This window comes from Cajanus cajan, chromosome 7 (genome assembly GCF_000230855.2).
Source record: "Cajanus cajan strain Asha chromosome 7, NIPB_CcT2T_4, whole genome shotgun sequence".
Classification (NCBI taxonomy): domain Eukaryota; kingdom Viridiplantae; phylum Streptophyta; class Magnoliopsida; order Fabales; family Fabaceae; genus Cajanus; species Cajanus cajan.
Window position 1 is genome coordinate 45,502,094 of NC_138523.1, and position 12,081 is coordinate 45,514,174.

General features: G+C 27.7%; 1 protein-coding gene across 1 annotated transcript; it reads left to right on the plus strand.

The window, feature by feature from the left end:
• The first annotated feature begins 7,556 nt into the window (after window positions 1-7,556).
• LOC109804920 (inositol diphosphatase DSP3) lies at window positions 7,557-10,292 on the plus strand. The gene is made up of 6 exons (XM_020366845.2): window positions 7,557-7,562; window positions 8,375-8,532; window positions 8,630-8,723; window positions 9,000-9,057; window positions 9,150-9,193; window positions 9,462-10,292. The coding sequence occupies exons 1-6, from the start codon at window positions 7,557-7,559 to the stop codon at window positions 9,705-9,707; spliced, it is 606 nt and encodes a 201-aa protein (XP_020222434.2). The 3' UTR covers window positions 9,708-10,292.
• Window positions 10,293-12,081: the final 1,789 nt, after the last annotated feature.

Sequence of the window (12,081 nt, forward strand, 5' to 3'; positions counted from 1 at the left end):
ATAATTAAGTCTTATAATCAATTTTACGTGGTAAGTTTTTATTCAGTGATAAATTGGGTAATAACTGTATCTTTGGGATCTCTTCAATGTAATTATATGTTTCGTTATTCAATAACATGAGGTGATTCAAATCCATCTCACACAGTACACATTTATATGTATTTATTAAAAATGAGGGAAATAAATAATAATATAAAGGTTTAAATATGATATTAGTCTCTAAAATTTAAAATTAATTTTTTTAATTTTTATAATTTCAAAAAAATTATTTTAATTTTATACTCAAATTTTGTTTAAAAATTTGTAAATACTATCATATAAAATATATTTATTAATATTTTTTATAGTAAAAATATTATATTAAATTTAATTAATATTACATAATCAACTCAATCTTGAATTTATTATTTTTATATATATTATTAGTGATACGACAAATTAAAACACGAAATCATCTTAAAAAAGCATTTGGAATATATAAAGAGTAGTGAGTCAGGTATTTATTGTATTCAGTTACGATAGAGAATATATATTTTCGATCAAACTTGCTGAATAGTACGAAATCTTTTACACAAAACATGCTGCACAAAGGATGTGACATTGTTACTGTTTCATTCTTTAATTCCTAGGTGTTATTTAATTTATTAATTAGCTACCACCATGACTTCAGGGTAAATATGCTCTTTTTTAATAGACTTCGTCTTGGAATTTAAACTAAAATTTAGTTTGTAATTATTACGTAACTGTTGGCTTTTATACACAGGATATTTCATCATAAGATTAGCTAGTCGATATAATATTTTTAACACACTTCAATTTGGGCAAATTTTTTATAAATTGAGTAACATTTGTTTGGATAAATTTTTCTATTCAAAGTATTTATAGAAGGAGAAAATAAGAAGAAAAATAAAATAAATTCTTTTTATAAATTAAATTGTAAGAATTTTTCACATTAACTTTAATTTTTTCAACTTGTGTATAAGTTAATTTTAAGTTATGAAGATGCTAATTTGTTTTTTTCCTTTCTATTTTGTTCTCCTTTCTTTGAAAAGTTTATGAGAATATTGTTGTCGTAATCTAAATTCTTCCCTGTCCCATGCATGCTTAATTGTTTTGGTCAATCTCTCTCTATCACATATAAATATGGGCCCCTTAGTCGATCTCACTACAGGCCCATAATCTAACAGAGACCCTCCGTCCCAATAAGTAGTTGTGGGCTCATTTTATTCAATATGAAAGGAACCCTGCAATCTACGGGCTGAAGCCTCGATGTCACTTAGGTTTCAACTTTCAAAGCTTCAAATTAATGGATCACCTTATTTATTTATTTATTTTTATTTATTTATTTATTTTAATTTTATTGGCTGAATTACTTGACTTCATTGGTTGACTGATGGAGCACTTCCATTAAGTATTGAATTCTTTCTTATATTATTGATAAATGGATGAATCATGGTGGGTTTTATTAAATAAAATTAAATGGAAACTTAATTTTTAGCTACTATATGCATGGTGAAGGCTTCTGATAGTTCCATATAAAAATAATTGTGGAAGTACAATTCGCCTTAATAGATACGTAAGTGATCCATGGTTTTAATGCATCGATGTAGACTGAAAAATAACGAATACAAAGTATATGAGCCAGTGTTATTATTTTTAGCGGTGTAAAAAATGTATTTCTGTTTTCGTGTATTGTGTTTTTAAAAAATATTATTAAAGTTAAATATGAGTATATCATTTGGAGTAGTTATTCATATAGGGTATAAAAATTTTGAAAAATAAAACTAAATAGAAAAGGTCTCAGGGAGAAATAATATTTTAAAAATTAAGGGATAACGTAATCAATACAATATGTCCATAACAAAATATATATGTACGTGAGTCTGGTTGTTTTAAGTTTTTTCTTTTCATAAAAACTACTGTTATTTTTTAAAAAATAAACTTTATATTTTTCAGCATGTTTATCAAACTTTTGAAAGAAAAAAAAAGGAAAAAAACTTCTAATTACATTGAGAAAATGCTTTGATTGTGAAAAAAATGATCATAACTAATTAACGATTATATTATATTTTTTTCTTTATCTTATTTCTTAAATTTATGTTGATCATTTATTTATTAAAATATTCATTATAATTTTTATTTTTATATTTTGATTGATTTAATCTTTTCAAAATAATAATAATTTTTAATTTTAAAATAAAATTTTAAATCAATTTTTTGACTCTTATGAATTCAGAGCAATTAATTTGCTAGCAAGTTTAATTTGAATTTAAACACATGATATTGACCATGCAATGGAACTCTTTTGACTACATAATTCATGCTTGAAAAAAGATAGACTATATAACTCTCATCTCGCGTAAAATTTCAAAAAAATTTAATTTTATATTATTTTTTAATTATTTATGTGATATAAATTTTTATTATATTTATGATCTTCTTAAATTCAAATGTCAATTATATTTCATAATTTTTATATAAGTAAATCCAATGTTATCAATTTTTACATCTTAAATCAGTTAAAAATTAATTTAAAATTATGTTTTAAAATTAATAAATTAATTCAAATATAAAAAATAAAAGACAAAAAAAATATTTTAATATATAGAGGATCAAAATGAATATAATAAAAAAAGATAAAAAGCCAAAAATATAACTTAGCTTATAAATTATTTCTCATAAATTTAAAATACAATTTATATGTTAAAAATATTTATTTATATAAATTTAAAATACAATTTATATATTAAACATAGTTTATATATATAATTTATTATAAATTTTAATTATATATAATAACACATTGTGTATTATATTTTTAAATATCGTATTCATAAAATTATAAATACATCAATAAGTAAATTAAACATTAAAAGAAATATTATTAAAGAATTTAATATTATTTATATATGTAAATAAATAATATTTTCTTATATACTGGATGATGCAATTTTTTAATTATAAAATTAATAATATTTTAAAATAGTTTATAAAAATGATTTAAAGAAACTCAAATATGTGTATGTTTTGGTGTCTCTGTTTTACAATAAAAATATTTAGTTTTATTAAATTTTAAAAATATCAAATTTTAGTCTCTTATCAAATTGACATTTTTTAATTATTAAGTTTTAACATTTATTCATACTTAAGTAATGTGTCATTTAATAAGATGATATTTAGAAATAAAAGAGAAAGCTAAAAAAAATATGTTAATAAGATTTATTAATAAAATAAATATTAATAAGTCATTAAAATAGATACAAATAAAAATATTTTATTTGTTCTTGAATAATACGTAGCTTAGTGATGATGTAACGAATCGTCAGGTCAACGCACTTATTATTGCAAATTGATCGAAACAAAAGCTAAAGCATGCATAAAGTAAAATATATAGAACAATTACATCTTATAAAATTCATACATATACTATATAAATTAAAGTCTAAAATACTACAAAATATCATTTAGACGTCTTGTCAAGGACTCCAAAACATGACTAAACTAGAAGAGTCATACAAAACAAGTCACCTCCAACCTGACTTGCCACCATCACACCAACTAACCTCCTAATTTTGTCCTATTCGCATATTAAGTATGATTATCCCAGTCTCATCCATGATGCAAAAAGGTAAGTTTATGATAGAAATAACATACAACAATACGACAAAAGCAACAAAAGCATATATCAACAATAGCACAACTTAGAACATAACAACTTGCTCAACATTTATTAACCTTATAATAATCAACCTCTCAGCATACAAATATTATCAATTAATGCATCGTCACATATGTAAGAAGATCTCTTACAACTATGGTGAATAGTTTAAAAGGCTTGACCCTACCGAACCACATTGTTATCTCCTTTGGCAAGTGTACCAAATCGTATAAGTAGTTTAATGAAAGTATGAGTATCGTCTCTTAAGGGACTGCGCAACACTTTGCAATTTCACTTGTTATACTAACTAAGCTACCGAAAAGCAATAAGAGTTTGATTTGCTGCAGTAAATAATGTAAACAAGTAATAACAATTCTTTTTGGTATTTTGGTAAACACTTAGAGTGCAAAACTTGATTATAATGCAATATTTATAAATTGTTGGGTTTGACTTCACTAAACCTTCCTCTCATGCTTATCACTAAGTTCACAATAGTTATTATTTAGAATTTATCAATCACTCTCAAAAGTAACCAACCCTAATCTCTTATAAGTTGGCATCTAAGTTACTAGCTTAAACTATCAATCTCTTGCATAGTTTAACCTAGAAACCAGCTTTAAAAACAAGAGCTTAAGAAAGACCAATGACATTTACTCTATCTCTAGCAATAAGCACCATTAGCTGCTCTATTTCAAGTCAAAGGTTTAAAATCATTTCTCAATCTCTTAAAAACCTTAAGTTCAAGTTAAGGGTGATCAAGCCATAATAAGCATTATGCACAAAAAAAGAGCAATAAAACTGAATAACAACTTAGATTGATAGCTTAGAGTTTACACATGAGAATGAGTTTAGTTACATCAAACCCCAACAAGGGTGAGTTTAGCTACACATAGACATGTAGAACTCTACAAATGATGAAGAAAGGAAGAAGCTTGATCTTGAAGGTTCCAGAGCTCTCCAGCCGCCACACAAAGTCCAAGAATGATCCTCCTTGCTTCTTTTCTCGAAAATCCCACTTTTAGGTCATAAAAGCTTTTGTCTTATGTGAATAATGACATGTCAGCACAATCCACGCTAAGCCTCAGTTCCACGCTCAGCGTGGGGATCAAAATTCTGTTCCAGGGATTCTCTGCCATGCTGAGGCTAAGCGTGGATCTGGGGCTTAGCCTGGGAACTTAACCAAAAATTCTTTCAACTTCAAATTCACCACTTTGTGCTTGACTTCCTTCCTTCTTTCCTAGCTTTCTCCTAAACTACAAAACAACAACCAAATACTTGTAAGTTACTTAAAAACATGATTCAAAAACAAAATGTGATCACCTAACAATTTAGATATGTTTTGAGTTAAAAACAAAGTCTAAAGCAAGAAAAATTGATATAAGTGCTTCAAATTAGGCCATAAACTTAATGAAATCATAGCACTTATCACACATCATGTTACCTATCTCAGCTAGGACATGTATAGTACAATGTTAGGACTCAAAGAGAGCCAGATATAGACAACTTAGTTTGATTTCTCAGGCTTTGCTACTTAAACCAGGAAGTGTGATACTATGTCAATGTAGGATAGTTTGGGTATGGACCTACCATGACATTAACTTGCAACACTAAGCCATCTATGAGATTAACTTACTGACTACCCTTCAAATATTAAAACCCTCCAATATAAGTTAAAGATCAAGTCTCTGACTTTGTACTTTACTTGATTAGTCATTCAACTAGGATCAACTACCTTCATATTAATCCACATAGACCCTAAAGGCGAAACCAACTTTAAAACAACATAATTCACCCATAGCATATGTGTATCTTAACTAAGACATGTATTTCAACCACATGTCTACAACTTCACAACTTAACAATTATACAATATATAACTTACATTTTGACATCGTCGATTCATCTACCAACTTAGGTATTCATCATTATATATCATCATACATACATCATGGTCATCAATATTCATCAATAGTTCACCATAAAACAACAAGCATATAACATAAAGGTTGTGCTCGATGCTACTTAAATGGCGCCTGACGCCATCAAGACAGAGAGTTCTCTGTCTTGTCCACACCACTCGCACCCAACGTGATTGAGGTAAAGATTGTCCCGCTTTCTCACGCTTGGTGTGGTAAAATCCACATCCGATCCCAATCAAGTAGAGGACCTCTACTTGACTCACGCCTTATGCCACACCCTTCAATGCCTAGCGTGAACCCAGGTAGAGACAAGTGTATCTCCTCATGTCTGACGTCTTTCGGATCACACTTGGTGCTAATCCAATATGAAGGCTATTCCATTTTCTCATGCTCGGCACCACTAATCTTGTCTTCGGTGTGGAGAAAGGAGAACCCTCTGGTTGTGTTGCACCTAACACAGTGAAGGCACGCCCAACGTGACATTTGTTTCGCACTTATGCAAAATTGATTTTTGCCCAAAATCTTGCACATAACAACCCAACAACCAACATTTTGCAACATACACCAATTACACAATAGTTATACATCACAATTTCACCACTTAAGCAACATGCATCCACTAATATTTAAGGATTCACCTCAAATCAAAAGTCACAACTCATGAAACCCCAAAGCCACCAAGAATCCAACAATACAACACTAAAATCAAGGATTTAGAAGGGTACTAATTAACATGCACATGACACAACCACAATATGCAAGCTTTCCTTACCTTTTTGGAGAACCAAAATCTTCCAAAAAGAGAAGGGAAAAAAGAAGCTCTTTGCACTCCGTGCGATTTCAAACCTAATTAGGAACTTAGGTTAGCTACAAAAGGAAGAAGAAGGAGAAGAAGGTCTCAATCAAGAGGGAAAATGAGGAGAAAAGAGAAAGAAATCCTTCTCACACTAGTTCTCATTCTTCTACTAAACCTGAGTGTTATAGGTGATAAGTCATCGATTAACGTCAAAATTTAATGATCAATGAATATAATTGATGATAGAACTAATATTTCATATTTCAAAAAATACGAGACTAAATATTTTTATTTTAAAATTAAAAATAAGAAATATATATTAAAAAAAGACTAAAGCACGGTTTAAATAATCATTATAAGGAGCACAATGAAGGATGCTACTTTAATAAAGACGAGGCTCGATTTGTTGACGCCTAGTCCTAATCCCTTTTTTTAGTTTTTTTTTTTTTCATGTATTAACGGATGCTACTTTAATGAATCCACTTGAATCTAGGGGTGTGCAAAAAATCCAAATTGATCCGAACCGATCCATAACCGATACGATCCATATTGAAAAATCCGATCCATTTTGAAAAAAAATCCGAACCGAACCACTTTATAAAACCGATTCAGTTATCCGATCCATTTTTACAAAGTGGATCGGTTCGGTTCGGTTTGGTTTTTTAAAAAAACCGATCCATATATGAGTAAAAAAGTGGATAACTGCACCGCACCGAACCGATCCAATTTCAAAAAAACCGATCCATATTTTAAAAAAACCAAACCGATCCACTTTATAAAAAATGGATCGGTTAACCGATCCACTTTTATAAAACGGTTCGGTTCGGTTTGGATCGGTTTTTTGAAAAAACCGATCCATGAACACCCCTACTTGAATCTCAGTCTCTTTTAAGATCGCAAAATTACTATTTTCATTAAAAATATATTAATAAAAAATACCACGTAAGCAAAGACGAAATATTAAACAAATCTTTTCCAAGATCGTTTCGTAACTCTCTCATTAAAATAAAAATAATTCGAAAAAGCGGGCAATTTTTCTGTAACACTACAATAAAATAGACTTTTAGTGGCATTTAATATGATTTTTAGTGGCAATAAAAATTGTTACAAAATCTTTTACCGGCATTTTTACATTAGTCATTGTATGCAGTGTCGCTAAAACATTTAGCGACAATTATTCAAAATGCTGGTAAAAACCTTTATAATGGTCGAAAAAAGTGTATATCTTTTTATAACATTTTTTACTTTCTAGTCGATGTGGGACTTGTAAGATGAGTAAAAATAAATAATTACTTTATCTCTAGTTGATGTGGGACTTGTAAGATGAGAGTTATCTTTCTACTTATATATTCTTTTTAATTACCTTATTTCTAGTTGATGTGGGACTTTAAGATGAAGGTTGTCTTCTAATTATATATATATACTAATTTAGAATAATAAGTTATAGGTCTAACACAATCCTATATAACAAACTTGTAAGGTGAGAGTTATTATTTATTTATATACTCTTTAGTTATCTTATTTCTAGTCGATGTGGGACTAAAATTTTTCTTAAAATAATTGTCGCTAATAATAAATTTTGGTGTGATATAAATATATTTTTAGTGACCATTATATATTAGCCACTAATACTTTTATTAAATAATAAAACAAAGGCAATTAATTTATTGCCGGTAAATAATTGTCGGTAAAAATGAATTTTGTTGCAGTGTAAGCCGCCATAATTATTATCATGTTCCAACTTTCCAAGTTCCAACATGATTTGATCCACAATGACAATCTACGTGATAAGGCTTTAACTATATATATTTTTCCTGATTCAGTGTAATTAATTAGTTAATTAAAGATTAAAAATGATAACCGTAAATTTTGAATCTATAGTTTATAAGCTAGGTTAAGATAAATTGGGCGGCAATTTTTTCATTCTCAATTATATCTATATATATGGTGAATCATAACCCTCTCTATAGTTATTATCCAAGGTTTGAAGAACAACAATAGTTAACGATGGTTGAAGTGGAAGTGGTGGTGGAGGATGAAGATGAAGTTGTGGTTATTCCAAGCAACTTTTCAATGGTTGAGGACGGAATATATCGCTCTAGTTTCCCTCGATCTTCCAATTTCTCTTTTCTTGAAACCCTGAATCTTCGATCCATCGTGTAAATTCAATGATTCATTTGTTAATTTACGTTTTTTTGTTCCTTTAATTTCCTTTATGTGAAAAATTAACCATGGAGTTATCATATCGGTGTGCAGATACTTGTGCCCCGAACCCTATCCGCAACATAATTTAGAGTTTCTTGAATCACAAAATATTCGGCTCTTTCACTTTGGTATTCAAGGCAAGACGGTAATTAACCTCTATTTTTTTTTTTATACCTATTATAAAAAAAATATGTTTTAGTAACTTTGTTTTTCTTCTTATTTTTACTTTTGATCACATAATTTACTCAATATGATTATGTATTTTTAAATTTTAATTTTTTTTCTACATCTATTTTAATACATAGAAATAATAAGTATAGCACCGTTCTTTCTATTAATATATCATAATATACATATGGTTGTCTGGTAAACTTGGTTTCATGATAATGACTATTAATCTTATTGTTTGGTTTTCTTTAAGGATCTTACTGTCTCCACTGTGAGGGATACTATTTTGAAGGCTGTCAAGGTTTTAATTGGTACTTAATTATTATAATGTTTAATTCAAGTAATTATTTTATATATGTTTTTTGTTATATATTTCTAACTTGCATCATTTTTGTGGTTTTAGATGTGACAAATCACCCGGTTTTAATCCACTGTAACCAAGGAAAGGTATATATATATCAATGACTTAAAAAAATTATTTCTTATATATTGTAGTATACTTGACAGAACAGATAGTTATATTTTTTAAACATATGATTTCGATCATAGATCTGTATAATAGGGTATGAGTTATGACATCCTCTTATAATTTTCGTAACTCGAGATTAATCTTTCTCTGACTATAGAAAAACCAAAAACTATGTGTTATTGTTGATTGGTTTTAATTTTTATTATAAATGAATTCAAAGATAAGATGTTGTCTTGTTTTATGCAGCATCGAACTGGTTGCGTTGTTGGTTGCCTGAGAAAGTTGCAGAATTGGTGTTTAGCTTCAGTGTCTGAGGAGTACAAGAAATTTGCTGGTGCTAAATCCAGGACAACAGATTTAAGGTTCATAGAAACATTTGACGTATTAACCCTGAGACAGAGTCTTAACACCATCATCTACCAGTACCTAGCTTCACAGAAGCTGAGATTGATGTACATAGATGAGAATTCACAGAAGTCCCAGTTGACATAAGTTTAGCTTTTTAGAGAAGTTGCATCATTTGACAGACTATGTAAATTGTTGACTATTGTTTAATCCTTTATTTACTTTTTTCATAAACGCAAACATTTCAAAAATATATCCTAAAATTAAAGAGAGAACATTTTTCTTGTTCAATTTTATGTTTAAAAAACATTTATACCATGGTTGAGTATCGGTGAGTCATTAATCGTCTGAATAGAACTGAAGTTACTTAAAATTTCAAAAATGTAATTGAAAAATATTGAATATTAAAGGTGACTAAGTTTTTAATATAAATTAGTTATTGAAAAATATATATAAGTACTTCATATCAATAATATGATTAACTAAAATATCATTGTTGTTGTTTGTGTATAATAAGTTCTTGTTCTTTTGAAACTTGTTTTTGTGACTTTACTCTCTTTATATTTTAAGTTTTAATGTTTAGAATTAGACCTAAAGAATGTTTATTTTATTATTAAGTTTTGTTGAACCAAAAAAATATACATTCTGGAACACTAAATTAAGATATAATATTTTTTTTCTTTTTTGTTTAATGTAATTTTGTGAGTTTATAATGAAAAACTAAACACACACTTATAGTTTAGAATTTTATTTATTTTTATATTTTAATTAGGTTAAAGGATCATCTTTTTTGCGTCTAAGTTATTCAAAGAATTATGGTGTAAAATTTTATTTTAGTTCCATTGTTCAGTTATAGAATCTAATAAAAATTTGAAAGTGATATTTATATATTAGAAAATCTAACAGTTTGATTCCCCAAATTCATCAACTTAAAACAATAGTCATTTTCATGATTCTATTTATTTTGGCCTATATCCAACTCTTTTGATATTAATGAGTTTTCTTTTTTCCTATACAATAATAAATAAATAAACACTGTTCTCACCTTCGTTACGTATTATAATACATCAATCATGTTTATATCAAGGATTTTCATAAAAAAATATGAAAGAGATATTTTAATCTTAAGTTGACCCATTGTAGATTGAGTTCCAACGGGCTAAAATATAGTTCAAGTACGTAAAATATAGATTAGTTGACTTCCTTTGGAGTTATTTAAACTATTGTGCCCCATTTAACTTGCATGATCTTTACCTATATATAACAAAATTTTCAACTTATATTACTTTCAAATAATTTATTAATTAGTTTTTATTAAAAACTTAAGTAATTTTGAATCAAAGATTTGAAATTATCACTTAAAATAAATGAATAGTCTTAAACTAATATTTAAAGTAAGATGTTAATAACTATAATGATTTATTAGAATAGTTATTCTTCTATACTAATAACAATGTCAAATTCATTCTGTCCTTATTCAAAATCTTGTTCACAATAAAGTTTCATTAGATTTTAAATTTCCATTAATGCGTCTGGGCAAAATCTTAATACATATAATACCTTTTACTATTATGTATCGATCGGGTCTTCATCTTAAATTGGTGTTGATTTATTCTATCTGTTCATTTACTTTGTTACAGTAATCATGGATTGTTAGTTTAACAAGTGAATGAATGTTTAGATCACAAACGGAAAAATTAATACAAATAAATATTGAAGTGTAAATAACACAATTTATTATAGATTTTTCAAATATTTTTTAATTAGGTTTTTTAATTCTAAAATTTCATAATTAAATATCACATCTTATTTAATAAATATATTTTAACTTTCAAAAATTTAATTAAAAGAAAAGCATTGTATTAATTAAAAAAAATGTGTTCGCCTAAATATAATAACATGGTCATATTGCAACCAATAAAGAGCTGGCGTTTGAAGAAAAAAAAAAAGCAATAAAGAGATGCAACTGACGTGTAGTCATGTATTAAGATTGCATCTTCTCTTGGCTGACTAGTGGAATATTATAAAAGGTAAGCAAGAAACAAAAGTTACAATTCCAAGTGTAACTTTAAAGAATTTAGTTATGTGAACAACAATTTTAATGATGAAAAAGAACATCATGATTGACATCATATTTTACAAGTCGATCAACACATTAATTAGCTTTACAAAATATGTATTACTAGGTGACGCGTAACAATTTTTTTAATTACATTAACTAAAGAAAAGTAAGGATGAAAGTGATTTTTATTGTTGTGAACTAACTTCAACATCATGGTAGAATCCATTTCACACAAAATAACACAATAACCTTCCTTTCAAGCTTTGTCAAGAGCATGAAAGAGAACAAACTATTCACTCTTGATACTATAGTTGAATTTTCACATGAGCCAAAGAAACTAGTAATCCAATGGCCCATATGGTCATGAAATAAACCTCAAAAACCCACTTTTGAGTTACCAAATGAACTGCCATCAATGTTAATTAATTTTGATTGTAGAAGATGTAGGTGTTTTCCATA

What these genes read in the sequence shown, in the direction of transcription:
- LOC109804920 (XM_020366845.2), top strand. An exon ending in CTGAATCTTCGATCCATCGT is followed by an intron (nt 8,533 to 8,629) that starts GTAAATTCAATG and finishes ATCGGTGTGCAG; the next exon opens with ATACTTGTGCCCCGAACCCT. An exon ending in TCCACTGTAACCAAGGAAAG is followed by an intron (nt 9,194 to 9,461) that starts GTATATATATAT and finishes TGTTTTATGCAG; the next exon opens with CATCGAACTGGTTGCGTTGT.